The following is a 27,936-nucleotide window of genomic DNA, read 5'->3' as shown; positions in this document are numbered from 1 at the left end:
CCTACCAAATCCAAGCTCTAGCCCCGTTTCCCGGCCTCCCCCGCCGAGGGCGCGCCATTGGAGCCACGCCCCGGCACCGCCCCGAGCGTGTGACGTCACCACGCGCGCCGCGCGCCGCGCCCCCTGTCACAGGCAGCCATTGTTCTGCAGGTTGCCCTGGCTTTCGCTGGGGTTGGGTTGGCCCTGCCCCCCTCTCCAAGTCCCGGCCCCTCGGTAAAGGTGGGAGAGGGGGCCAGCCCTGGACTCTGAGCGCTCAGAGTACCTCGGGTGCAGGCCGCCATGAGCAAACGGAAGGCGCCACAGGAGACTCTCAACGGGGGAATTACCGACATGCTCACAGGTTCGTACTGGCCCGGGGGCAGCTGGCTTTCTCCTTTCTTCCCAGCCCCGTCCTTCGCTCGCCTCCCGACAGCCTAGGAGATGAGGTCCGCCCCTCGCAGCGGGTCGTCTTCCGTGCGAATCTTCCCTTGGTTAGTCCTGCTGGGGTTTCTTGCGTCACCAGCTGGGCTGCCTTTGGCCTGACCCATGAAGAAGTGGTGTTCTGGTCTGCCACTTAAGAGGTTGTCATGTCCCCCTTCCGAGAATCTCAGTGCCCATTTGTTTATGGGTTGTTGTTATGGTTGTTGTTTACCGAGCTTCTTGTTGCCTTTTCAGAACTGGCAAACTTTGAGAAGAACGTGAACCAGGCTATCCACAAGTACAATGCTTACAGGTGGGACGGTGCAACATTTTCTGGTAGCATGCGTTCTGGCATGTGTGGCAATCAAGAGGACTGAGGGGTCCAGTGGGTAAAGTACGGGCCAAGGATGTTGACTCTTGGTGGTACCTTACTGCTGTATTTCTGGGAGAATTTGGGAAGAGTGTTGGAGGATCATTTGTGATCAGTTTCCACTTTTTGAAAATAAGTGGCGCCTGATACATATTTTTCCCATCATTAAACATGAATTACTGAAAATGCAGTGTGATTTTAAGTTATAAAGACATTAGAAGGTGTGGAATAGATGGTGATTCAAGGAATCAGATCTTTCCATCTGATTCCTGTGACTGGTCCTGTCATCTTTTTGGATCCCATCTTTGTCCATCTCACATTACCACGGGGCCCTTATTCTAACCATTATTCCCACATGCACCTGCAATCATCATAACTTCCTTCTGGCTAGAAGAACACTCTCTTCTGCCACTTTAGAGTTAACCTTTTGAGTAATCTGTGTACCTTCCCAGAATGCCTCATCCCTGGTCATTCCTTATCACAGTATAATTCCCGTCCTACCTTACTTCTGAATGTGCTCTCACCTACATTTCATCTTATTGGACTCATAGTAGCACTCGCCACTAGAGTATTCCTTTCGCATTTTACCCTTGACTTCTATGATGGCACAACATTTCGTACTTTCACCTTTCTGCTATACCTTTTAAAGTTGGTAGTTCCCAGAAGCTTGCCCTTAGCTCTTTCTCACTCTCATACTTTCCTGGGAATCTTCCCTTTCTTGGCTTCAGATATCATTTATGACTCTAAATCTGTATCTCACTGGGCTTTTCTCCTAAGCCTATATTCTAAGTCTATGTTCCCTTTATCTCTACGCTTTCAAGCTAAACTCAACTCCTGGCTCTTTCAGTATAGTTCACTCATCAAATCCCTCCTTTCCTTAACTCTTATGACTTCCTGTGTTAAGTGATTGTACTATCATTCACATTTGATGATTTTGAAATCAGAAAGATATTCCATCCTAAATTTTTTGGAACTCCTTGCCTTTACCAAAACAATTCCGTCTACAAACTGCCCTACAACCTTCCTTTTGAGATTCATCATCAATAATATACTAATAGAGAAATTGAAATCCAAATCTGAACGTTTATATGTGCTACAGTTGAATTAAATATCAAATCTCCGAAGACTCTTCAGCACATTAGACTTAGATGTAATATGACTTTTTATCAGCAGCAAAGCTGAACTACATTTCGCATTCTGTCACCAGATTATTGAGCTGAATATGGGTGGAGATAGGCAAGAATCACATGTCACTGCTTGTGCAGAACTAAAATGGGAGCAGTGGAATAAAGAACTAGAACAAGGGCACAGGGAAATGCAGTTTTAAACCATGGATTTGAAATAGTCATCCGTAACCCAGTTTGGTATCTAGCAGAATCTAGTAGGTTGTACATTTTTGTGAAAGAAGCTGTGAACAATTTCTAAAAATTATCTGTTTGTTTTTTTTTTAAATATCAGATATGGTGGTGTTTATTTTTTTTAAGATTTATTTATTTGTTTATACAAGCACTGGGTACAGACAGAAGCGCGGGAGGTTGAGAGAATTCACCAGAGTCAGAGCAGAGAGCAGAGCAGAGCAGGCAGACTGATGAAGCACATTGCTGAGGGGAGCAGCGGGCGCGGCAGGACAGATCTGCGTGCCATGTGGGACTCTCACCCCAGGGGCCGGGAATCGAACCTGCGCTGCAGAGGCTGCAGGCAGCTTCGCAACCCAGCGCTCAACTGCTGCGCCACCGGGGAGGCCCAAATTAGCTGTTTTTTTAAAGACCCAGTGAAATATTCCAAAAAGGAAAGGAAAGGAAAGGCCAAAAAGGAAAGGCTATTGCCAAAAAGGAAAGGCTACTGGTTTCCCAAATCTCCCTAATTTTACATATACAATTAAAATCATCCACAAATGCGAGAATTTTAAAAAAATATACAGAAGTTAGAGTTAAGGTAATCTGTCAGCTCCTCTGAGTTTTTTAAGTTTTTTGTGGATATGGAAACTTAGTTATCTTGGTAAAAGTTTAAGCTGCTTGTTTGCTGTATGTATATTCTAGTGTAAGAAAAGTTAAGACCACACTGAACTTCTAATTAATTTTCCTTTTTTTCCCTCTTGTAGAAAAGCAGCATCTGTGATAGCAAAATACCCACAAAAAATAAAGAGTGGAGCAGAAGCTAAGAAATTGGTAAGTTTAGTGAGCAAATTGATTGACGAGTTCACACATGTGTGAATTTGGTGGTTTCCCACAAAACTAAATTTGCTTTGGCGCTGCCTTGGCCCACACAAATAGACTTCATTGCCCTGATTCTTAGAGTGATATTAGTGCTATCTCAGATACACTTTTTCAAGATTAGTGTTTTTATTGGAGGGGGAGAGGGAAAGTGGTTTTAAAAATACATATATTTTTTATAGTTGCATTTTTAAAAAATTTATTTTGTAGAAGAACTGGGGTACAGGCCAGAGGTGCGGGGGGTGAGAGAGAGGATTCACCAGAGACAGAATGAGGAGCAGAGCAGGCAGATTTACTGAAATACACTGCCAAAGGGAGCAGCAGGTGAGACAGGAGAGGTCTACTTCGCCATATGTGTGTTAGCTCCCTGGCCAGGGATCGAACTCAGGCCAGGTAGTGTTCTTTATCCATTGTGTTTCACAAAAGTCTTGTTGTGATAGTGCTGAGACTTAACCCCAAGGCCACCAGGGAAGCCCTAAAAGTATTTTAATTTAATTTCGATTTTCTTTCTCTACTTTGACATTTATACATCTGCTTACTCTCACATTGAATTTCAGCTGTGTATTAGTCTTCAAGAAGGGTATGGTGACATAGTGGCACTAGCATGTTGGTCCCCAGTTTTTCCTGATCCCCAATCCAACCTGTAACTTAACTGATTTAGTGAAAGTTACTGTTCTCAAAGAAACTTTACCTTCCAATAAGCACATGACTGGTCCCTGTGTGTATTACAGCATTTAGGCTTGTTCTCTGTGATTTCTATGAGACCCTGTGTGAATAGTGTCACAGTTTCTAGCAAGTTACTTCTCTTAGTAATTTGTGATGATATTGCTGGGAAAGTCTACCTATTGATAGTCAGATTGTTTTTGTTCATCTAAATATCACTAAAAGATGTTAAGTTCCTCAAAATTAATAACTGTATTTTATTCATTTTTTGTTGAAGATGTAAAATTGACATGACTTTTGATTAGTTCGGTCCTGATATCTCCTTCTTTTGTAGTTCTTTATCCAGTGTGTTTCACAATAATCCTGTAGAATTTAGGTGTAATACTTGATTGGCCTTAATTATGTCACAAGAACTTTCAGAAGTGGAAACCATCCTGTCCTTATATTTTCACCCTTCAGAATCATAACATTACCATATGTTTTGTACATCTTATGATTGCGTGACAGAGTATCCACATTAATCATGTGCTATATCTTCATCTTGAAATTATTATCCTGTACAAATCATGCTCTGGTGTATAGGTTTTAAGTCCTTTGTGCCATACACAAGTCTCAGCATCTGTGTGTCCTCCTCAAATAGACTAGCAAAGCAAGCTATAAATGCACTAGACTTAAATTCTGAGTTTCTATCTTGCTGAATTGACACACTGTTAATCTTAAGCAAAATGGAACCCCTTTTGTTTCCATTTTGTTCCCCTTTGTCACCATTGAATTTTTTTGTTAATTACAAATAATGTTAATTGCAAATAGCCTACTCATTTATTAGAAGAAAATGTCTGACAAACTCTGATGCACTCATCATCAATCTGAACTTGTGATTCTAAAATGAACACAAAACTCCTTTTGCATAAAACAATATGAAAATCTCATCCTTATTCCTTTTCACTATATTTTTATTGATAAATCATAGGACTTAGTTTGTGATACATTTTAATGCTTCTCAATAATTCTAGAAATTTGAAATTTCCAGAATGAGTGTTGTTTTTTATTCTTTATTGTTAAGTATAGAAAATAGTATGGGACTAAATTGCTTTAGGTCAGTACGTATCTTTTTAACATAGGAAGTGAGAAACCTGAGATTATTCTTTTTCTAATCTACTCCCTGAACTTTTTGTTCATTTCTTTCTGGTAATTGCTGTTTTTGCAAAGCTGAATCTATATTCAGTAGTCTTGGGACGTTGATTAAATGTTAAATAAATTGAGACTACAGAAAGGTGAACTTAGAGCTGAGAGATAGTAGGAAATAATTGACACACATGTTATTATGCATGTTGAATGTTTAAAAAGACCAAAATGTGAAAAAAGTTCAACTTCATTATTAGAGATGTAAATTAAAATACAGCCCTCTATAGTGAATGTTGAAATATCAAAATAAGCATTATGAAAATAGATGTGGCGGAGAAAAAGACACTTATTTACTGCTGGTAGAAATGTTGGTAGTTTACAGCTTTTCTGAATGATGGCTTGGCAAAATGTTGGCAAATCTATATAATCTATGTTCCAACCATTCCATTTTGAGGGATTGATTGAAAGGATACCAATAGAGATATGTGTATATAAGGATTCATTAGTTTATCAATTCTGGGCACCTTTGTGCCAGCTATTCATCCAAGTACTAGGGATGAAGCATTGAGAAGACAGGCTCTCTGCTCTCAGCTTATATTCTAGAACATTGCTGTCCAATACAGTAACCATGAGCTACATTTGACTTGTAAGCTCTTGAAATGTGACTAGTGTAACTGATGAGTTGAATTATTATTAATGTAAACTTAAAATGGTCACATGTAGCTCGTTTCATACTGGATTTTGCAATTCTAGAACAGTGATTCCCACTGGTTACCTAGACCAGCTGTATCAACATCACATGGGAACGTATTAGAAATGCAACCTATTGAATCAAAAACTCTAAGAGTAGGATTTAGCATTTTGTGTTTTACGGTGATACTGATGTGTGCAAAAGCATAACTTCTGCTCTAGAGGAAGTTCATGAGAGAGTTGTTATATCAGAATTTGGAAGCCATCTAAATATTCACCTGTAGGGTATTGATTAAGTAAATTATAATACATTAATAGGCAGCCAGCCATTGTAGTTGGGTTTATTTATTAATATGGAAATTTTGTCATGATTTTTTTCCCACTCTTATAACTTTCCTATACATCATTCAATTGTGTTAGCTATAATCATTATATTGCACATTACATCTCTGTACTTATTTGTCTTATAACAAGAAATTTATACATTTTAACTATCTTCCTCCCATTCTCCCCTATAATCCTTCCTGTCACCCTCTACCTTGGTAACTACAAGTCTGGTTTCTTTTTCTATGAGTGTGCTGGGGGTTTTGTGTATTTTTTTTTTTTTTTGAGATTTTCACATATTAGTGAAATACAGCATTTGTCTTTGTCACTCAGCATATTTTCAGGGTCCATTCATGTTGTCACAAATGGTAGAATTTCTTCTTTTTCAGTCACAATAATTGTGACTGAATATGTGTGTGTATGTGTGGTGTGTGTGTATGTGTCTGTGTCTACCACAAGTTTATCTGTTTACCAATTGATGAACAAATACTTAGATTGTTTCCATGTTTTAGCTTTTGTAAATAATGCTGCTATATGCATGGGGGCGTAGATACCTTTTTGAGATAGTTTTTGTTTGATTTGGATATACTATATTCCAAGAAGTGGAATTGCTGGTCAAATGATAATTCTGTTTTTAATTTTTTAAGGCACAAGGGATCCTTTTCCCACATCCTTGCCAACACTTATCTCTTGTCTTTTTGATGATGGGTATTCTAACAGGCATCAGCCATGATGTATTTTTAAGTTAAAAAAAAAAAAAAAAAAACTTTAAAATGCCCCATGATTCTGTTTTTGTAAGAAAAAAGTATGTATATATCTATACCTCATACATAACTCAATAAAGAGAAGTCAGTATATGACAGAAGTTAAGTGATGAGGTTACATGTTATTTTAATTTTCAAGGTGATAAGGTTAACATGTTTTTTTAATATTTTTCTTTATGCAACTTTATATCTTAATTTTTCTTTTTTCTTTTTTTTTAAAGATTTATTTATTTATGGGCCTCCCCTGGTGGCGCAGCAGTTAAGCGCTGGGTTGCGAGGCTGCCCGCAGCCTCTGCAGTGCCGGTTCAATCCCCAGTCACTGGTGAGGGTCCCACCAAAAAAAAAAAAAGATTTATTTATTTACGCATACAAGTACTGGGGTATAGGCCAGAGGTGCGGTGGGGGGGTGGGGGTGAGAGGATTCACCAGAGACAGAGTAGGGAACAGAACAGGCAGAGCGACAGATATACACTGCTGAGGGGAGCAGTGGGTGAGTCAAGAGAGATGTGCTGCTCCATGTGGGTTGCTCCCTGGCCAGGGATTGACTCCTGCTGCAGAAGCTGCCAATAGCTTCTTAGGTTGCATCTTAACCCCTTGCGCCACCAGGGAGGCCCTATTTCTTAATTTTTCTACAATAAAAGCAGAGTTACTTAGATTTGTTCTTTTAGGACTTCCCTTTTTTCAATATTTAAGCATTTTGTCTGTGAGAGAAAATATTTTTACTAGGACTTGGTTTTCCTTAGTTTCAAAACAATCATTTGTTTTTCATTTCCTGTTTTTTTACTTTATCTTTTAGTGATTCACTAAGCATATTTACATGACTTCTATGTTTAAAATTTTCTGTGTAGCCTGGAGTAGGAACAAAAATTGCTGAAAAGATTGATGAGTTTTTAGCAACTGGAAAATTGCGTAAACTGGAAAAGGTAAAATTTTTACTTATTTGTTTGCTTATTTGATTATAGTATCTATCTTTATGGCAACTATCATGGAGCACCATTGAAGGGTGATTGATGTTATCCTGGGGAGACTTAGAAGGAGAGGAGTGAAATTTAGGGATTTCGATGTTCTATTTTTAAAAATTTTAATGTTGTTTCAGTAAAATATTATTTTATTTCATGTGCATGTAAGTGACTTAGCATCTATGATAAAATAAGCTCCTTATTTTTAGTACCATTCAGAAGGGAGATTATAAACTTAGACTAAATGATTATTATCTTTTAGAATGTCTGTGCTTAAACTTTCCCAAGCATATTTATGGTTTTATTTCATCCTGATGATAGTAATTAGATAACTTCTGGTCTTTTATGATTAAGCCTTTTAAAAGTATTGGATAAATTAGAGATGAGACATCATATGCTGCTCTGTAATTCACCTATAACCACTTAAGTTATATTAATACATCTGTGTGGGTTGTCAGGAAAATATAAAAACTCTTCCAGTCTCTTAGCAGATGGTGTATTTCTAAAAAGATCATTTGCATTTCCAATAAGATCATTCGAGTCCTCAAAGCATTCCTAAATCATTGTTAGACTTTTTTTTTCTTTAAAGATTCGACAGGATGATACAAGTTCATCCATCAATTTCCTCACTCGAGTTACTGGCATCGGGTAAGAACCATTTTTTAAACCAACACAATAGTAAGTAGGGTTAGTTGTTTTTTTATGTCAGCCAAATTAAAGTGCATGTACTTTCGCTTCAGAATCTGTGCCTTTCCACCTCTGTGCTCTTCTATTGTTTACATGTCTAAGGCCCGTTCTTCAGATGCTTCCTCTACTATATAAGCCCCATCCTAGACAAATGTTACCTCCTTTGTCAAACTAGTTTGATTCTGTAGCCAAAAATAATCTGTACTTCCTCAAACTCTACTGACACTTGTTCTGTGTACATTTTATTATTACCTCCAGATTATGCCTCTTTGAGCATTACACTAATCTTAAGTATACAAGCTTTTTTCCATAGCACCTAACATAGCACCTTATGAATTTGGAATAAGCACTCAGCAGTTCTTAATGAAGGACTCTTTATCTTAAAATTTAAGCAAAATTTGAACAAAGGGGCCTTCTTTGACACTGGATAAACATATAAAATATTAAGGCTGCAATGCTTTACTTAACCCTTATCTTTATGGAATGAGGCACTCTTTTAGATTTATTATGTTTATTCCTTTAAATGACAACATATTGATGAAAGTTATTTTAAAATCTATTAGCTTCTTAAACTTAATATTTTGAAAATGAGCATGACTCATTGGGAAGTCATATAAAATACTCGAAGTTCTCACTTATTTATATATCTGTTGTCTCTCTTTCCAGTTGAATGTAGGTATTTTCCTTATTCTTGCTGTATTTTCAGCACTTAGAATCTGGTACATAATAGGTTCTTGTTTAAATGAAGAGTTTTCAAGTGCCTTATGTCTTTGTTTTATGAATAAAGTGCTGGAACATTATGACACCAGGCTGCTTAGAAATATTTTTTGTGTTGAAGTTTATGATTGTCTACCTAGATTGAGGCTTCAAGAACTCTACTCTTTGGATTAAAAAAATCAAACAATACCAAAGTAACTATGCAACATTTTAGCAAGTCAATAGTAACTTTTTGTTTGACAAGAGAAGACATAACTGGTTATTGGTACAAGGATCCTAAATTTCACTTGATATTGGAATATAATACTTTTCTTTCTTTGTAGTCCATCTGCTGCAAGAAAGTTTGTAGATGAAGGAATTAAAACATTAGAAGGTGAGTATACACAGTAAGTCATGGATTACAGGTTAAGGGTCTCCCCTGGTGGCGCAGCGGTTGAACGCTGGGCTGTGAGGCTGCCCAGAGCCTCTGCAGTGCCAGTTGGTTCCCTGGCCACTGGCGAGGGTCCCACAAAAAAAAAAAAAAAAAAAAAAAGTATGGTTTTGAAAAACCATTGAATGTTCTAGCAAACTAAAACATGAAAAATCTTTTTTGTAGTTAGCACATACAAATCATAAGATTTTAAATCTGCAGTAGAGAATAGGTTTATAGTATAGTTTATATTCCTATATTAAACATGTTTTATTTATAACTTGAAAGAAAATAAAGAGCAAGAAGTAGCTTCTTGGTTTAATTAAAGGCAATAAATTGTCTGTTTCTTTAATAAAATTTTAGACAATTTTCTACACACTGCAGCCTAAAAGCCAAGTTATGAGTAAATTGAGAAAGATTCTATAAGAGAACTTCAATTCTTATTAAAGGTATTTTTTTAAGGATTTTATTTATTTTTTCATAGAAGAACTGGGGGATAGGCCATAGGTGCAGGGAGAGGGGGGAGGTGAGAGAATTCACCAGAGACAGAGTGAAGAGCAGAACAGGTGGATTTTACTGAAATACAGTGCTAAGGGATGCAGCAGGCAAGATAGGAGAAGTCTGCTGTGCCATATGTGGGTTAGCTCCCTGGCCAGGGATTGAACTCAGGCTATAGCAGTGATAGCATTGAGACTTAACCCTGAGGCCACCTGGGAGGCCCTAATTAAAGAAATTTTTGCTTTACTTGATGAAAGGGCCTACCCTGTGGCGCAGTGGTTGTGCGCTGGGTTGCAGAGCTGCCTGCAGCCTCTGCAGTGTGGTTCCATTCCTGGCCTCCAGGGGGCAGGGTCCCACATGGTACACAGACCTCTCCTGCTGCCCTCTGCTCCCCTCAGCAGTGTACTTTGGTCCTTCTACCTGCTCTGCTCTCCGCTCTGGTTCTGGTGAATTCTCTCACCCTCCCGCGCTTCTGACTGTACCCAGTGCTTGTATAAATCAATCAATCAATCAATCAATCAATCTTTAAAAAAAAAGAGATGAAAGTAGAACCTAAGTTAAATGGTTGCAGAACATTTTCTTGAAGATAATACAACAATCCTTAAAATGTAATTTAATCTGTTCATACTTTTCAAAAGTACATAATCTATATATGGAGAGATTCATTATAATATGTCTGTTGCATTTGATGTTTAATATTTGTGGCTTCAACTATTTGCAAGTAACCCAGAAGGATTTGGAGACTCACCTGGGTTTGAAACCAATATTCACCTCTTTATTAGGATGGAAGATTGGGGTGCTTTGGTTTCTCAGCTACAAAATAAAATCATAATTTCTGCTGAAATGTGTGATATAAGGCAATAATATAGATAAAGCGCTTGGAGTGGTCGGTGCCTAGCAAGTACTTAAAAATAGTAACTAATTCTTAAAAGAACTTATCAATTGGTAATATTACTAAATTAAGAATTTGTGTCAGTCACATAGCTAGAGACTGAATACAGCATCTCAGGGTTCTTGCTTTTCTGCTTCTCAGATACGTAGTTTATCTGAGTGAAATATTGATTAAAGGGGTCAAAAGTGTTTCTCAAGGGCATTTAGTACATCCCTCAAAGATCTGTAATAAATTTTACATTATTTCACAGTTCACAGATATGTAATATTATAATTATCCATTAATATATGTAACAAATTTTTTGTGCTTTCTTTTCAATCATATACTTTAGTGTTTTCTGTGTGCACACAATTGTGAATATTAAGTGCTCCATATATTGCAAAAGTGTTTATTTTTCTCCATTTTATATTTCTAGAGAGAATCTATATTTGTGAATGTAAGGGTGATTACAGGAATTGCTTTTGAGAATACTTACCTTGCTGTTACCTTGCTGTTTCTTTAACAAGAGTCACTCCTATGCTGTTGTCCAGTAAAGGAACAACAAAGGAATTAAGTCACTTTTAGATTTAGGATGTAATATTATGATGACAGTTTTTTAAAGTAAAACATAAAGATAATACTCATTTCAGCAGGATTGCTAGCATAGTGTTTGCACAAAGCTATACTCAATAAATACTAATTGAATAAAGGATTGAATGAACAAATGAGCAATAGGGATGAACTTAATATTAACTAGCAATACTTTCAGAAATGATGGTTACTACTGCTGCTACTAACCATAATTTGGACAATATTGTTTCTCATATGGTTGCTTTTTGCTATAGTTATTGAAATTTGGTATAATCCTGGTGTATTTTATCCACTATTCCATATAACTATAATTGAAATTTTAATTCATTAAATTTACTGAAATTTATATTTAGTAAATATAAGTGACATTTAGATCAACTGTTGGGTTTTACTCCATTGATTTGAAGAATCATTTCTATCTAGTTTTTAATATCTGAAATTTTTTCATTGCCTAGTTAAAATCATTTCAGGGTATTGTCAAACTGACTGCTGATCTTAACTTTTTTCCAAAAATGTTTAAATTTTATCTCAACATTATCTTCTATATAGATCTCAGAAAAAATGAAGATAAATTGAACCATCATCAGCGAATTGGGCTGAAGTAAGATAGCAATTTTCTTTTGACACTTGAGTTATAAAAGTAAAATTTTCATAGCCATTCTTCCATGCACTATAATAGTTTCTACACTTACCTAAGCACAACCATCTATTCAGAAATACTAAGATTTATTGCAAACTCCATAGAGAATATGCTTATATTCATATGTTTTGGTTTTGCTCTCTAGCTTGTTTGCTTGCTTGGGGTATTTGCCCTGTTCTTTTACTTTGGCTGGGAGGTTCCTCTTAAAATACATAGAACTGAATTTGGGTGTTTATTTCATGCTTACATTATCAAAGTACTGCATGGTCTGAGGTAAGAATATAAAACAGGTTCAATGTAGCTCTTAAAAAGTTAAGTGTATCCAGAGAATACATGAACCTGAAAAATTTTAAAAAGAAAAGACAAAAGGAAAAATAACCCAAAATCTAACTAGGAGTGTAAGAATAACTAGTAGGCATGTTGTATATCAGCATCAGTAATTATCTTGTATACCAAATATAATCCTTCTAGTTGATTATTTATAGTATATCAACTATATGCATGTATCTTTTCTGGTGTTATATTGTCTGGTTGTTGATACAATAGTAATAGCCTTAATGAACTTTCAATTGATGCCTTACTGTAATATTTGTTAACTTATTCTTGAAAAACTGTGAGCCAGTAAGAGACCTGAGTGCTGTAGTTCTCACTTTCCTGGTATTTGTAATGTCAGTAGAGATCTTCTGAAGAACTTGGTTATTGTGGGAATTGGTTTTTAGCAGATCCTTTATCATTCTTAAATTTCACTTCATGTTGAAAAACTATTTTGTATCAACCTCATTGAAATGTAATTCATGTACCATGTAATTCACCAATTTCAAGTGTACAATTTAATGGTTTTTAGTTTATTCAGAGTTGTAGTTATCACCATAACTAATTTTAGAACATTTTTGTTGTGCCTAAAGTACCCTATACCCTTTAGCATTCCCCATTTCTCCTCAGTCACATCCTTAACACCCCCTCAGCCCCTGGAACTACTAGTCTACTTTCGATGTCTATAGATTTGCCTATTCTGGGATTTCATATGAAATCATACAACAGATGGGCTTTTTGAACTGGCTTATTTCACTTAGCATAAGATTATCCGAGTTCTTCCATGTCTATTCTTCCATGTCTTCCATGACTATTTCAATTATATTAATTTAGCCGATAAGAGCAATAGACTGTAATCCTTTGACTTGCCAGTAGAGAGCAGTCTTATTTGAAACAACCTAAGATACTTATTTACTCCTGGCATGTGAACATGAAGTTTATAAATAAGTTTAAATGTAGTATCTGGAATGTCACAAATGATGACACTTAAGGATTTTGATCCAAGTTAGGAAATACCCCATCCCCCACGAAGTTTGCTGTTGTCTTCTTAATGAATTTTAGTCTCGATTTTGTAATGATCTTGTATAAGCATACTTAATATGATAGGAATTTAATTTTTAAGACTTAAATTTCATAAAAATATTTTATCTACTTATTCTGTCTTTATAGATATTTTGAGGACTTTGAGAAAAGAATTCCTCGTGAAGAGATGTTACAAATGCAAGTAAGAGTGTGCTAAATTGTATTCATTGATTAGAATTGAGAATGACACCGGTGAAAAGGCATTTTTAGAATACTGACTTAATTTTTTTTCTATTAGGATATTGTACTAAATGAAGTTAAAAAAGTGGATTCTGAGTACATTGCTACGGTCTGTGGCAGTTTCAGAAGAGGTAACATACTTCTTAATAGGTTATTCATGCCTTCATGTTAAAACTCCCTAATGTATATGAGAAATAGTGTAATTTATGTTACTTCATAAATTTACTAAGATCCAGTGGTGGTAGCTGTTTATTTGTTTATAGATGGGGATATGTATTTAAAGTGAAAGGAAATTCATCTTGATTTTATTATAGGAAGATATTTTTATCATCCTGAAAATTTATAAATTTTAGGTATATCAGAATCCTAGTAATGGTTATTCAACTAGATATTAGTGAAGATGTGAGTAGTTTTTTTATCTTTGCTTTTTTATTTTCTAAGTTTTTTATAATGGTTCTAAGAATAGTATCTCAGAAGTGCAACTTCAAAACCAATTTCAGATGGCAATCAGGCTCTTCAGAAGAAAGCCATATACTATGTGAATGTGAGCAAAATGAGAACCACACAATCCTGGTCTCTGACTGGCTGAAAATTTTGGAAGGGTAGTATCAGTTTAAACATATTAACTTTAAAAATGGAATAGGAAAACTTCATTTAAAACTGTGGAATAGATATCTGACTGACTCTCTGACTGCCTCTGGAGTTTTACTTAGAAAGTAGCTGATGGGGGCCTCCCCTGGTTGTGCAGGCAGTTGAGCACCATGCTGTGAAGCTGTCCGCAGCCTCTGCAGTGCTGGTTCGATCCCTGCCCGCTGGCGAGGATCCCACATGGTGCGGCAGATCTCTCCTGACTCGCCCGCTGCTCCCCTCAGCAGTGTATTTCATCAGTCTGCCTGTTCTGTTCCCCGCTCTGTCTCTGGTGAATCCTCTCACCCTCCCGCACATCTGGCCTATACCCCGGTTCTTGTATAAATAAATAAATAAATCTTAAAAAAAAAAAAAGAAGTAATTGATGGGCTATCACAAATGCTCTAAATAGCTGCTTTAGAATCTAGAGCTGGGGAGAGAAAAGGACTAAATCCATAATTGCTGAAAAGTAGAACATTGGATTGAGGCCAAGAGACCTGGGTTCTGAGGCCAAATCTACTTGCTACATGATTTTAAGTAAATCTCTCACATACATTTTCCATATTTGCAAAATATGGGATTGAAGTTAACCAGCTATTCAGGTCTGTCTGTGCTTCAGAAATACCAAGGAAGTTAAAAAAAAAAAATACGTGTGTGTATGTGTACATATGTATGTGTGCACACACATATATACATACATACATACACACACATTGTACCTTGCCACAAACCTACTAAATAGAATCTCCTTAGGTAGGGCCTTGAGATCTATAATCTTAAAACATAGACTTTGAAGCACAACAAGCCAATTATATGTTCAGTTGAATATGACAGCTTTTCTGGATTTTAATATTTATTTCATTTTTACTTTTATTATTGAATAGGTTATAGAGTTATATGCTTTAATACATAAAAGGTATTCACTAGGAAATCTTTCCTTTACCCTGTCCCCAGTTACTCTCTTCACTTCCTACACCACTGCTCCATTTATAACTATTTTCTTGTGTATTCTTTCAATATCTGTTAATGTAAATATACCTAAATGCAGAATATATTATATATTCCTGGTTTCTTCTCCCTTTCTTTCACAAAGGCAAACACACACACACGCACACACAGTACTACACTTTTTTTCACTAAAAAATATATCCTTGAGATCTTTTCACAGTAGTCTATAGAGCACTCCCTTATTCTTTTTATAGCTGCAAAACATTCAATTGTGTGGATGTTCCATACTTTATGTAGCCCTCTATTAGTGGATCCTTGGTTGTTTCCATTTTCTTGCTCAACTAGTTTGTTTTCTGTTTTTTTTTAAATAGATCTAGTAATACAATATTTTCGGCGGGTGAATGGTGAAAGACATTTAACTTTTAACAAAAATAAGTAAGAAGAAGACAATGACATTTTAAAATATCTTCCATAATGTGCTGTTATCTGCGCACTTTCAGTCTAGTCTTCTTTCTTTCTTTCTTTTTTTAAAGATTTATTTATTTATTTATTTATTTGTACAAGCACTGGGTACAGTCAGAAGCGCAGGAGGGTGAGAGAATTCACCAGAGCCAGAGCAAGGAGAAGAGCAGGCAGAAGGACTGAAGTACACTGCTGAGGGGAGCAGCGGGCGGCAGGAGAGGTCTGCGCGCCATGTGGGACCCTCTTCCGGTGGCCAGGGAGCAGCTGGGGATCAAACCGGCGCTGCAGAGGCTGCGGGCAGCTTCGCAACCCAGCGCTCAACTGCTGTGCCACCGGGGAGACCCTAGTCTTCTTTCCATGTAAATATCTGGTTAAGGTTATTGACATATAGGATGATGATCTAGAGATACAGCAAAAGTGACCAAAAGTATGTTTTGCATTTATTATACTTTTATTATACTTTTAAATGTGAAAATAAAGGATTATCAACAGGATTATTTTATGACATGTGCCAATTACTGTCTAAATGCTTTTACATATGTCCTTATTTAGTTGTACAATGCTTACAAAGTAGTTTTTAATAGTTTAGTGACAAGGAAACAAAGACTTAGTAAAACAGTCCTCATTTGCAATACTGAAAAAATTAAAGACATCTTAAGTAAAATAAAAAAACATCTAAATGGAGACAAAATTTCATAGTATGCTAGTAAAAGAAAGGTTTCAACAAGAGTATACAACCTGGTGAACTTATGTAGTTGTAGAGCAAGGTCAAAACAAAAGCCTAAGTTATGATAAGTGCTGTGTTCTTATTCATGATACCATAAGAGTAGCATTTATTAATATTCATTAAATGAATTCAGTTATAAGAATTGAGTTGTGTTTTCTGATTAACCTTTACAGAGTTAGAGTATATAGTTTAAGATTTTTATATACACAGTGTTCATAGATGTATTTTAAAGCTATTTTCAAATGTTTTTTATTGTGCATATATTTTATGTATATAAGGTACATTTTTAAGACATGAAATTTAACAAATGTATGCAATCTTTGTCTAATGCCAATTACTGTTGTTATCCCAGATTCTGCTGTTTACATCAATATACCTGAATAGTTGGACAGAAAATTGAAATCTTTTAAGTAATTCTGAATATGAAGCACAGTGAAATAGAAAGTTAGGCTGTAAGAAGTAAGGCTCTTCTATGTGTGTCATCACCTTGATTCTGTGTTTATGTAATTGATAAATTTACATGGAGAATCCCATATGTATCCTTGTTAACACAGGTGCAGAGTCCAGTGGTGACATGGATGTCCTTCTAACCCATCCAAGCTTTACCTCTGAATCAGCCAAACAGGTACCACAGAATTCAGATGTGACCAGTCTTACATAGCAATGAATATCATTTTTCTAAATGAGAAATAGATAATTTATCAGTAAGTTTTTATTTCTGTCTTTCTGGAAAGTCAGAGTATTTTGTACTGATTGCATTCTGTAAAAGATAAAAGGCCAAATAAGTTGTTGAAAGGGACACACATGGCTTTTCTGCAAGGAATTGGGAGGACAATCTAAATTTGAAAGAAATGAAATTTAATAAAATATTAATCTGTTATTAGATATTTTAGAAATGCTCAGTACAATAGTCAGGTTTTTAATAAAGTGATATTTTTCTTTTCTTTTTTTTTCTAAAAATTTAATTTATGCATGCAAGAGCTGGGGTATAGGCCAGAGGTGTGAGGAGTGAGAGGATTCACCAGAGACAGAGTAGGGAACAGAACAGGCAGATTGACTGAAATACACTGCTGAGGGGAGCAGCAGACGAGACAAGAGAGCTAACCCTGCCATGGGGGTTAGCTCCCTAGCCGGCATTGAACTCCTGCTACAGTGGCTGCCGATAGCTTCATAATACTGAGACTTAACCAACTTGCACTACTAGGGAGGCCCCGGGAATATTTTTCTATTAAAACTACAGTTTTGAGAAACTTTATCTCTGTTAGGAAACCCATGAGGGATAAATATTTTTTATTTTGGAATATAGCTTTGAAAAATGAATCAGCTTTTAAAAAAATTTTTTTTAGTTGAGATACAACTGACATGAAATTATATTAATTTCATATGTATAACCACTATAAATCTAACATCCATCACATGCATAATTACAAATTTTTTTATGATGAGAACTTTTTTTTAAAAAAAGATTTATTTATGCATACAAGAACTGGTATACAGACCAGAGGTGTGGAGGAGGGTGAGAGGATTCACCAGAGATAGAGGGGGGAATAGAATAGGCAGATTGACTGAAATACACTGCTAAGGGGAGCAGTGGGTGAGCCTGGAGAGGTCCACTGTGCCATGTGGGTTTCTCCCTGGCCAGGGATCGAACTCATGCTGCAGTGGCTGTGGATTGCTTCATAGGTTGCGTCTTAACCCCTTGCGCCACCTGGGAGGTCCCTTATGATGAGAACTTCTAAGAGATCTATTCTCTTAGCAACTTTCAGATAATGCAATAGAGTATTAGCTATTATCCCCATGCTGTACATCATATATCCCCATGACTTATTTTATAGCTGGAAGTTGATTCCTTTTTTAAAAAAAGATGTATTTATAATTATTTTATGCATAGAAGAACTGGGGTATAGACCAGCAATGAAGGGGATGAGAGGATTCACCAGAGACAGAGTGGGGAGCAGAACAGGGAGATTTACTGAAATACACTGCTAAGGGGAGAGGAATAGTGGGTGATATAGGAGAAGTCTGCTATGTCATATGTGGGTTAGCTCCCTGGCTGGAGATTGAACTCAGGCCCTCGCAGTGATAGCGCTGAACCTTAATCCTTAGGTTAACAGGGAGGACCTGGAAGTTGATACCTTTTGATCACCATTATCCCTTTAAAACAGCCCTCAGTCCCTGCCTCTTACAATTACCAACCATATCTATGAGCTTGGTTGTTTTTTTCTCTTTTTAGATTCCACATATAAGTAACTTCTGTGGTATTTGTCTGTCCCTGACTTATTTTGTTTTGAATAATGTCCTCAAGTTCTATCCATATTGTTGCAAGTGGCAAAATTACCTTCTTTTTTTTCCCCAAAGATTGATTTATTTATACAAGAACCGGGGTACAGGCCAGATGCGCGGGAGGGTGAGAGGATTCATCAGAGACAGAGCGGGCAACAGAACAGGCAGACTGACGAAATACAACTGCTGAGGGGAGCAGTGGGCGAGACAGGAGAGGTCTGCCGCACCATGTGGGACTCTTACCAGCAGGCCAGGATCGAACCCGCGCTGCAGACGCTGCAGACAGCCTCACAGCGTGGCACTCAACTGCCTGTGCCACCAGGGAGGCCCCCAAATTACCTTCTTTTTATGGCTAAATAATACTGCATTACAATCGATGCTTATTTGGGAATATGATATTGGTAAAAATGGTTTCTAAAAATGTTTAAGGGCCTCCCCTGGTGGCGCAGCGGTTGAGCACTGGGCTGTGAAGCTGCCCGCAGCTTCTGCAGTGTCAGTTCCATCCTCGGCTGTCAGTGAGGGTCCCACATGGCGTGCAGACCTCTCCTGCCATGCCTGCTGTTAACCCTCAGCAGTGTAAAAAAAAAAAAGTTTCATTTAATAAGGTAGATTTTATGTTAGAAGAAAAATGTACTCCTCTAGGATATAGGAAAACTAGACATTTCCTGATAATCAAAAAACTCATGTTAAAATTGTTGTCTTGCTGTAACAGAGTTTGCTCTTTTTCTTATTCCCTAATTACAATTCTGTAGCCAAAGCTGTTACATCGTGTTGTGGAGCAGTTACAAAAGGTCCATTTTATTACAGATACTCTGTCAAAGGGTGAAACAAAGTTCATGGTAAGTACTCATTTGAGTTAACAAATCTGAACAAAAACCTTGGATGCTGTTCAGGAACCATTCTAAGTGTGTAACCTCTGTAACTTAGTATTAGTCAATAAATGGCATATCCATGAGATCTTAGAGAACAAGAATTAGCAAATACTGATCTCAGAGTATTTTAGTCAACAATTTTGTTTTAAATTCTCTGCTTGGGTACTTCCCGGAGCGCCTACACCAGGGCTTGTGCCAGCCAGTGGTGGCCACGCAGGTGTCTGGCGGGGACGTGGGGCTGGTGGCGGCAGCCTCTGGTCTGGGATGAGCCGCGCTCTCGGTGGAGGCAGGAGAGCTGAGCCAGAGCCATGGCCAGTACAATGGTAGCAGTTGGACTAACCATTGCTGCTGCAGGATTTGCAGGCCGCTGTTTTGCAAGCCATGAAACATATGGAGCCTCAAGTAAAACAAGTTTTTCAAAGCCTACCAAAATCTGCTTTCAGTGGTGGCTATTACAGAGGTGGATTTGAACCAAAAATGACAAAATGGGAAGCAGCATTAATATTAGGTGTAAGCCCTACTGCCAATAAAGGAAAATAAGAGATGCTCATCAAGAATTATGCTTTTAAATCACCCAGACAAGGAAGGATCTCCTTACATAGCAGCAAAAATCAATGAAGCTAAAGATTTACTAGCAGGTCAAGCCAAAAAATGAAGTAAATGTTACGATGAATTTTAAGTTCTTAGCAGTTTATGTATAAATACCAACTTTTTAATAAAATACTTCAAAGCTAAAAAAAAAAATTAAATAAATAAATTCTTTGCTTGTAAGTAATCTGTGCCCCCAACATAAATAAACATAATGTTATTTTTTAAATATCCATAATTATGTTGACATAAAGAAAGTTTTTCCCTGAAAAACACATGTTGTCATATTCGCTGCATTTTTTTTTTTTTAAGATTATTTATTTATACAAGCACTGGGTACAGTCAGAAGCGCGGGAGGGTGAGAGAACTCACCAGAGCCAGAGCGGGGAGCAGAGCAGGCAGAAGGACCGAAGTACACTGCTGAGGGGAGCAGCGGGCGGCAGGAGAGGTCTGTGCGCCATGTGGGACCCTCACCTCGGGGCCGGGGATCGAACTGGCGCTGCAGAGGCAGCGGGCAGCTTCGCAACCCAGCACTCAACCACTGTGCCACTGGGGAGGCCCGACTCAGAATTCTTTTAAGTGAGATTATAGTTTTCTGAAGAGTATTAATCTGTTACAACACCAAAGAAAGAAAGGAACTAAGGTATATAAGATAGAACACAAAGGGGAAGAAACGTGGAGCAATAGTAGAGAAGTTAATAATAGTTGGGGATATTTTCAGAGATTTTCACAATGAAACCCATTAAGATGAACTGTCAAAATCTTGTAGTCATCCTAGGAAATTAAATTTTGAATATTCAATACAAATAGCAAATAGATTGAAAGCAGATTTATAAATGGCCCTTTGTTTAAAAACCCACAGGAAGGCAAATGGAAATCTAGGATGAAGGTAGTAAAGGATTACCTTTATTCTAATGCTTACTTAAATACATCATTTGGATCCCTTTTTTCTGTGTCCTCCCTTTCCCAAGTTATATGGCCAAAAGGAAAGACACTGTGTTTTGGAGAGTGGACATGCTAAAATCAGCAAATCTCAATTCATAGATTTGCAACAATTTGGCCAAAAGTAGAAGAAAATGATTGAGAAAGATAATAGAAATGTCATGTCATTTAGATCATAGAATGGTGATTGCCAGGCCCTGGGCAGAGATGGGAATCAGAAAGTTGTTATTTAATGACTACAGAATTTCAGTTGGGGAAGATGAAACATTTTGAAGTGGATTGTACAATAATGTGAATACAGTTAAGGCCATTGAACTGCACATTTTAAAATGTTTAAAATGATAAATCTTAATGTATATTTAATCATATACACAAAAAAATCGTCATTAAGTTCAAACATGGTAATTTTAATAGGCTGTGAGAGTATGTTGCCTAAGTAGGTCACACTTTATCAATGATTTCCTTTTTTAAGTTTTCATTTTTTTCCTTTATTGAGGTAGCATTGTTTTACAGCACTATATATGATTTAAGGATATAGGTTCATAGCTCATCCGATGTATGTTACCACTCTACACCCACCTTAAAACCCATAGTCCTTGGGCCTCCCCGGTGGCGCAGCGGTTGAGCGCTGGGTTGCGAAGCTGCCCGCGGCCTCTGCGGCGCCGGTTCGATCCCCGGCTACTCCCCGGCCACTGGAGGAGGGTCCCGCATGGTGCGCAGACCTCTCCTGCGGCCCGCTGCTCCCCTCAGCACTGTGCTTCGGTCCTTCTGCCTGCTCTGCTCCCTGCTCTGGCTCTGGTGAATTCTCTCGCCCTCCCGCGCTTCTGACTGTACCCAGTGCTTGTATAAACAAAACAAACAAACAAACAAATAAATAAAACATGCCTCTATAAAAAAAAAAAAGAAATAAAACTTAAAAAAAAAAAAAAAACCCATAGTCCTTTACCATAGACCACATCAGTGTTTTCAAAAGAACTTGGGAATGGTAATAATTCTAGTCAGTCTTTGGGAATTAAATTTATGATCTGTTCCTCCAAATCTATCAGGTTTTGAGCTCTTACTCTGTGCCTAAATGTATGTACGCACATTAGATGTCAGTAAAAATAAGGTTTGTAAATGCTGAAATATACTGCTAAGGGAAGCAGGGCCGAGACAGGAGAGGTCTGTGCTGTACGAGTTAGCTCCCTGGACAGGGACTGAACTCAGGCTATCACAGTGACAGCACTGAGACTAAACCCCTAGGCCATCAGGGAGGCCCCTTCATGAATATTCTTTATAAACTTAGATTGATTTTAATTCACTTAAAATGAATGTGCATAAATCTTACATTTAAAGATCATTCAGTCAGATAAAAAATAGGATGTGCTAGATATATTAAATTTTTTCCATAATAAAGTATCACAGGCATATTTTGTGGACCCTTCTAACCTAACTCACTTCCTGCAGTCATTGTCTCTGGAAAAGCACTGGGACTCCCTATCTGAGAAGTGCTCTGATGGTTTTTGGAGTTAGCAACGAGGAAATAAAACCAGTAATACAATAATAGTCTGAATAGTGTCCTGCTGTGCTTTAAAAAAAAAAAAAATGAGATCTAGGGCGTTGTGAAGCTGCCCCGGCCTCTGCAGCGCTGGTGCGATCCCCAGCTGCTCCCGGCCACATGAGGAGGGTCCCACATGGCGTGCAGACCTCTCCTGCCGCCCACTGCTCCCCTCAGCAGTGTGCTTCTGTCCTTCTGCCTGCTCTGCTCCCCACTCTGGCTCCGGTGAATTCTCTCACCCTCCCGCGCTTCTGACTGTACCCAGTGCATGTATAAACAAAACAAACAAATAAATAAAACATGCCTCTATAAAAAAAAAAAAAGATAAACGAGATCTAAAGGAAAACTAACAGAGCTGTAGGAATCCAGCTAAAAGAATACAAGGAAAAATTACAAGCTAGTGGGCTGAGTAGACCCAGAAAAGCGTAGGCGGTAGCCAAATATGTGTGACTATGAAGAGCTGCTGACAGTGGTGGAATTGGGTTATCCTGGATACTGCACAAAGAAGAGAAGCCCTTTGCCTAGGAAGTACAAGAGCAAACCCAGTTGCCACTACAGAGTAGGCCTCATCAGACTTTGTTACACATGTAAGAGGGGAAAAATTCAGGCCACTCTTCCATCCCAGCATAGGCTGGGGCTGTGGAAAATTTTGCTCTATCTTGCCTTCCTATCTTTTAGTTATGTATCTAGCAGCACATTTTTAGGTTTTGCCAGAAAGAAATCCCCCAGATCGATTTCTAGAAGAAAACCGATTATTAAAAAATATGAAAATGGGCTTTTTGTTTGTTTTTAAAGTTTAGAAGACCCAGATGACAATAAGAGTAAGAAACTTAAGTCCTTTGTGCCCTTTGTGACATAGGAAACCATTTTAGTGGATAGCTTGTGTATACAGTTTGGATACTACCCATTGACTCATGTATTCCCTGAAGCTTGAAAGTTGCCATGTTTGGGCCTGCTGTTTTAACATTTATAATTAGTATTTGTTAGGATAAGAAGCACTCCAGGTCATCTTTCATCTTTCAGATCAATTTTGGAGGCAGTAACAGGTGATTTGTATCTTGTTGCAAAGAAGGGGGTTAGTCTGTTGCATTGTAAAATACATTTGGATACAGAAGATATAAGATCTTATTCTGTCTCCATTACTAATTTCATTGTGTGATATTAGGCAAGTTTACTTCCATGAGGCCTTAATTTTCTTATCTATAAAATTATATACTTGCCATTTGTCAAAGGACTATTCTACAGATCAAATTAAGTAACATACAGGAAACTTTGAAGAGTCTGTACAAGTATCTTTGAAGATATTGAATCTTCACAGAGTTGTACAGAGAGCTGTACTGATATAATAACTTTTCTGTCTGGAAATCGATTTCATTGAGAATGGCAACCTACTAAGGATTAAATTTGAAACAGCAGAAGGGAAAGAAGCGAGAGAAGATAGGAATATGAGAGAAAAAATTGGGGAGAATGAATACCAGTAGGATGAGAAGATACAATCAATTGAATAAATATGTAGTAAGCCTCTACTAAATTTGTGGCACTAGGAGCTGTGATTTATTATGAATTTATAGAACCTATATTTGGAGGTACAAAGGAACTGGTTGTTAACAATGAACATATAAAAAGGTAGATTGCATGTTGGAATAAGTACTATTAAAAAAAAAAGGAGAGCATGGTATGAGGTGATGGGAATGCAGAAGACAGTATTAAATAAGATTATCAGGAGCAGCCCTTTGGGAATACAAATAAGGGAAGGAAGTTAACCAAGCAGATAATGGGGAAGAGATAGCCAGGCAGGAGTTAGAGTGGTGATCCTAAGTATATGAATAGTGATAGCAGACCTATCCAGAGAATTTAAGATCTCTAGGTTTCTGAAATAAAATAGATTGCAAAATGAATTCAGTTTATATAGTGAAATAAACCGTTCTCACTCAGTAGTCACTTGATTTCAAAACCTCTTGTTGCTATAACCGCTAACTAAAGATAGGACCATCCATGTGGTTTTCAAGTTATCTTCAAAACATAAATTCCTTTAATAGTAATCAAACCTTAGGTAAGCCAGGGTTATTATGGAAATTTTTTTTGTGAAATTATGGTCTTTAGATAAGTGAGGTGTTCTTCCTGTGAGTATAACAACATTTGGAAGAGAAAAAAAAGAAAAATTTACTCTCCGTTTAGATATCTATTCATTTCATACATGGTGAGTACAATTCAAGTTTCAGCATTTGGTTCAGATTTGGCTGTGGATGATTTTCACTGAAATACCCACAGTAAGGATTCAAGGGACAATAGGAAGATAACTGACTGCCTTAAGAAAATAAAAGAAGCTTTATTGCAGACAGTCAGCATGGGCTACCTAACTGAAATGCCAAACAAAACTAATCCACTCATTCTAATAAAGAATTTAAAATAATACAGAGAAATTCTTTAACATTACTACTTCAGAAAAAGTGCAGGAAATAAAATTAGCCTTGAGGAAAGGAACAAAGCCATTAGATGAAATCCTATTACTGATGTGACAAACAGCAAGATCATTGCCTGTGGCATCCAAACATCCATATCCGCAAGGTAATATCTCATGCTAATTCCAGATGGAAATCGTTTCTGATCCATTTGAAGGTTGAGTTGGGACTTGTTAAGAAGGTAGGTTTCATATTTTGAAGATAAACAGGTTTCATTAATCATGAAGTCATTGGAACAGCTAAAGAAAATACACAATTTAGATTTTAATTTCTCCAGGTTACTGAGTGAAAAAGACTTTTAGTGGTATATATACCAACTCCACTGTTCTTCGGACCAGACACCCATTGCTTGTGTATTTTTGTAGAATGTGCCATCTGAAACTCTTAATTTAAATTTTGTTGATGTTTATAGTTCTTTTTATATTTTTAGAGGTTGTTGACCAGTCTAGATTTTTTTCCATTTTACAAGAAAAATAGAAGATAACAAAACAGACCTTGATAATTTTTGTTTGAAAACTCTAGAACATTAATGAAATCTCAATTGTAGAAAAAGAAGATAATGTTCCTTTAATTTTTGTTTGAATTTTGTTAGCTTTTACGCTTTCCTTATTTTCCATCTGTCCTAATTTCTGAGAGACATTTCTTCAATTTCAGATTTTTTACTTCTATCATATTTTTTCATTCTGGTTTAAACCTTGTCCCTGAGTATTCTCTTTTTATAGTATTCTGCCCTTATTTCATGGATGGAATATCTTTGTTAATTGAGAATATTACTAATAGCTCTTTTGTTTGTTTTCTTTCCCCAACAACTTCTCTCTTCAATTTGCTGTTTTCTGTTTTGATCTCTGTTTTCCTGTTTGATAGTGTCCTGGATTAGCTTCTTGTTTAGAATCACACAAAGGCCAAATCCTCGTAACTAGGATCCTTGCCTGTTGTTTCATGTTGTTCTTTAGTTGTCAAGAATAATAAAAAGGTAATAACACATAGTATTATGTATTGCATAGCATGGAAAAGCTGCTAAATTAGACAAGCTCGGAATCCCGAAACCACCTCTCTGTTCAAATCAAAAATAAACTCACATTTAACAACACAATTAAAATTGAGCCTTGAGTTTAAAATCATCTTTTAAACATTCTTTTAAAATATTCATTTTAGGGTGTTTGCCAGCTTCCCCCTAAAAATGATGAAAACGAATATCCGCACAGGAGAATTGATATCAGGTATTACTCAAAATGTGTTGTTGACCTATTAACTTGTTCCTTCTTTCCTCCTTTTCCCTTCTCACTCTGTATATCTTCAAATTCACATGAATGGCTAGAAATTCTTTTCATTCTAAAGTGTTATGTTTCCTGCTAAAATCAGTGTTATCTTGAAACTGTCAAGAGCAATGGCTGTCTGCAGAACCTCCTTTATTTTCTCTAGATATGCATCTCACCATGATGCCTTCTACAGCTCAAAAAAAAAGTTTCCTCTTAGGGAAGGTTAGTTGTAGTGAGTGATAGGACTTTTCATTTCTCCACTCCTCTTGCAGAGCATAGTTTACTGAAACCTAAACTAATTGCAAGGTTAGGGTGATTTGAATAGTCAACCTAATGATAGTCTCTTCTTAAGCTACTAGAGACATAGACTTATTTTAGATGTTTTGTGCTGTATTGATTTTAAGAGCCCTATTTTTGCCAAATTTGAAATGTTTAATAAAAGATTGTCTTTCTGTTTAATTATTTTTTAGGTTGATACCCAAGGATCAGTATTACTGTGGTGTTCTCTATTTCACTGGGAGTGATATTTTCAATAAGAATATGCGAACTCATGCCCTAGAAAAGGGCTTCACAATCAATGAATACACAATTCGCCCCCTGGGAGTCACTGGTGAGCATTTGTGTGTACACTAGAGATAATCCTGGTCATCTGGAGAAAACTTTTCAAAGAAGTTTAGCAACTTTGGTTTCTTTAAAAAGCCTTTAGTAACTACATCAGTTAATTGTAGTTTCTTTATATTGTTAGTCCCTAAGGCGGCAAAGGGGACTTTAATCCTTACAGTGCTCTCAGGTGCTCAATTGAAATAGTAACAAAAGTTATTTCTGGCGCTATTAAAAATGGATTAAATCCTTTTTGTGATGATCAATAAAAAATCTTATTGATCTAAAGTGTGATTTTGATTTTCTAAATATATCTCCAAGACATCTGAAGAGCCATTGCAGGTACCATTGCTTTTAGTGCCAGTACAAACTTGGCATCTTTTGCTCCATGCTTTGCAAGTTTAAAGAGTAACAGTTGCTTAATTTATGCTTTATAGATCTTATTAATATTTACAATAAACTGTGATTTCCTAATAGAGACTAGGAAAATAAAGATTTTGTCATTGTGTCCTAAAAGTATAAAACAGAGCTTTCATCTCTGGTAGACTAGGGCAGAGCTTCTAACCTGTCACTGTACATACAAATACATTGGGCTTCATTATACGCAGATTCTGAGCACTGGTCTTGGTGTGAGGCCCAAGAGTCTATATTTCTAATAATTTTGCGGCTGATGCCAGTTCTGCTCATCCAAGGAACACATTGAGAGTAGTGAGGGCAGTAACTAGAATATTTCATGTAACATATGTTAGCTACAATGGAGATGCAGCAGAGAGCAAAATCATGAATTAGGTGGCCATAGTAGGGACATTTTGATTCCTTTTGTAGCACTGGTAACATGTGATGAAGCTGAAACACAATCTCACATGGGGGAATGGCAGTGGTCAATATCTGTTTTTCAGTGGTTTAGTTACCGTTGCCTTTTTCTCCTGAAAATGAATCCATACAACTCTACCTTATATTTCAAATTCTCCCCAATTTTTTTTCTCCTTTTACTTGTAGGAGTTGCTGGAGAACCCCTGCCAGTGGATAGTGAGAGAGACATCTTTGACTATATCCAGTGGAAATACCGTGAACCCAAGGATCGAAGTGAATGAGGCCTATCCTTACTCCCGGGTGCAGCTCAATAGGAGTCTT

General features: G+C 37.0%; 1 protein-coding gene and 1 pseudogene across 2 annotated transcripts; both read left to right on the top strand.

Moving 5' to 3' along the window:
* Window positions 1-279: 279 nt before the first annotated feature.
* POLB (DNA polymerase beta) lies at window positions 280-27,896 on the top strand (the record flags this gene model as incomplete). The annotated part of the gene is made up of 14 exons (XM_084232454.1): window positions 280-340; window positions 655-712; window positions 2,871-2,937; window positions 7,397-7,471; window positions 8,097-8,155; window positions 9,235-9,284; window positions 11,830-11,881; window positions 13,403-13,457; window positions 13,554-13,626; window positions 16,814-16,884; window positions 19,295-19,381; window positions 26,099-26,163; window positions 26,673-26,812; window positions 27,802-27,896. 14 exons carry the CDS (start codon window positions 280-282, stop codon window positions 27,894-27,896), a joined length of 1,008 nt encoding a protein of 335 aa, XP_084088580.1.
* LOC311169325 (mitochondrial import inner membrane translocase subunit TIM14-like) lies at window positions 19,723-20,186 on the top strand (annotated as a pseudogene). Its single transcript has one exon. The product of its transcript is annotated as a mitochondrial import inner membrane translocase subunit TIM14-like (transcript).
* Window positions 27,897-27,936: the final 40 nt, after the last annotated feature.

The sequence above is a fragment of the Talpa europaea genome (genome assembly GCF_964194135.1).
Source record: "Talpa europaea genome assembly, chromosome: 4".
NCBI classification, from domain to species: domain Eukaryota; kingdom Metazoa; phylum Chordata; class Mammalia; order Eulipotyphla; family Talpidae; genus Talpa; species Talpa europaea.
Note: the sequence above shows the minus strand (reverse complement) of the source record. Positions and strands in the feature narration are given on the sequence as shown.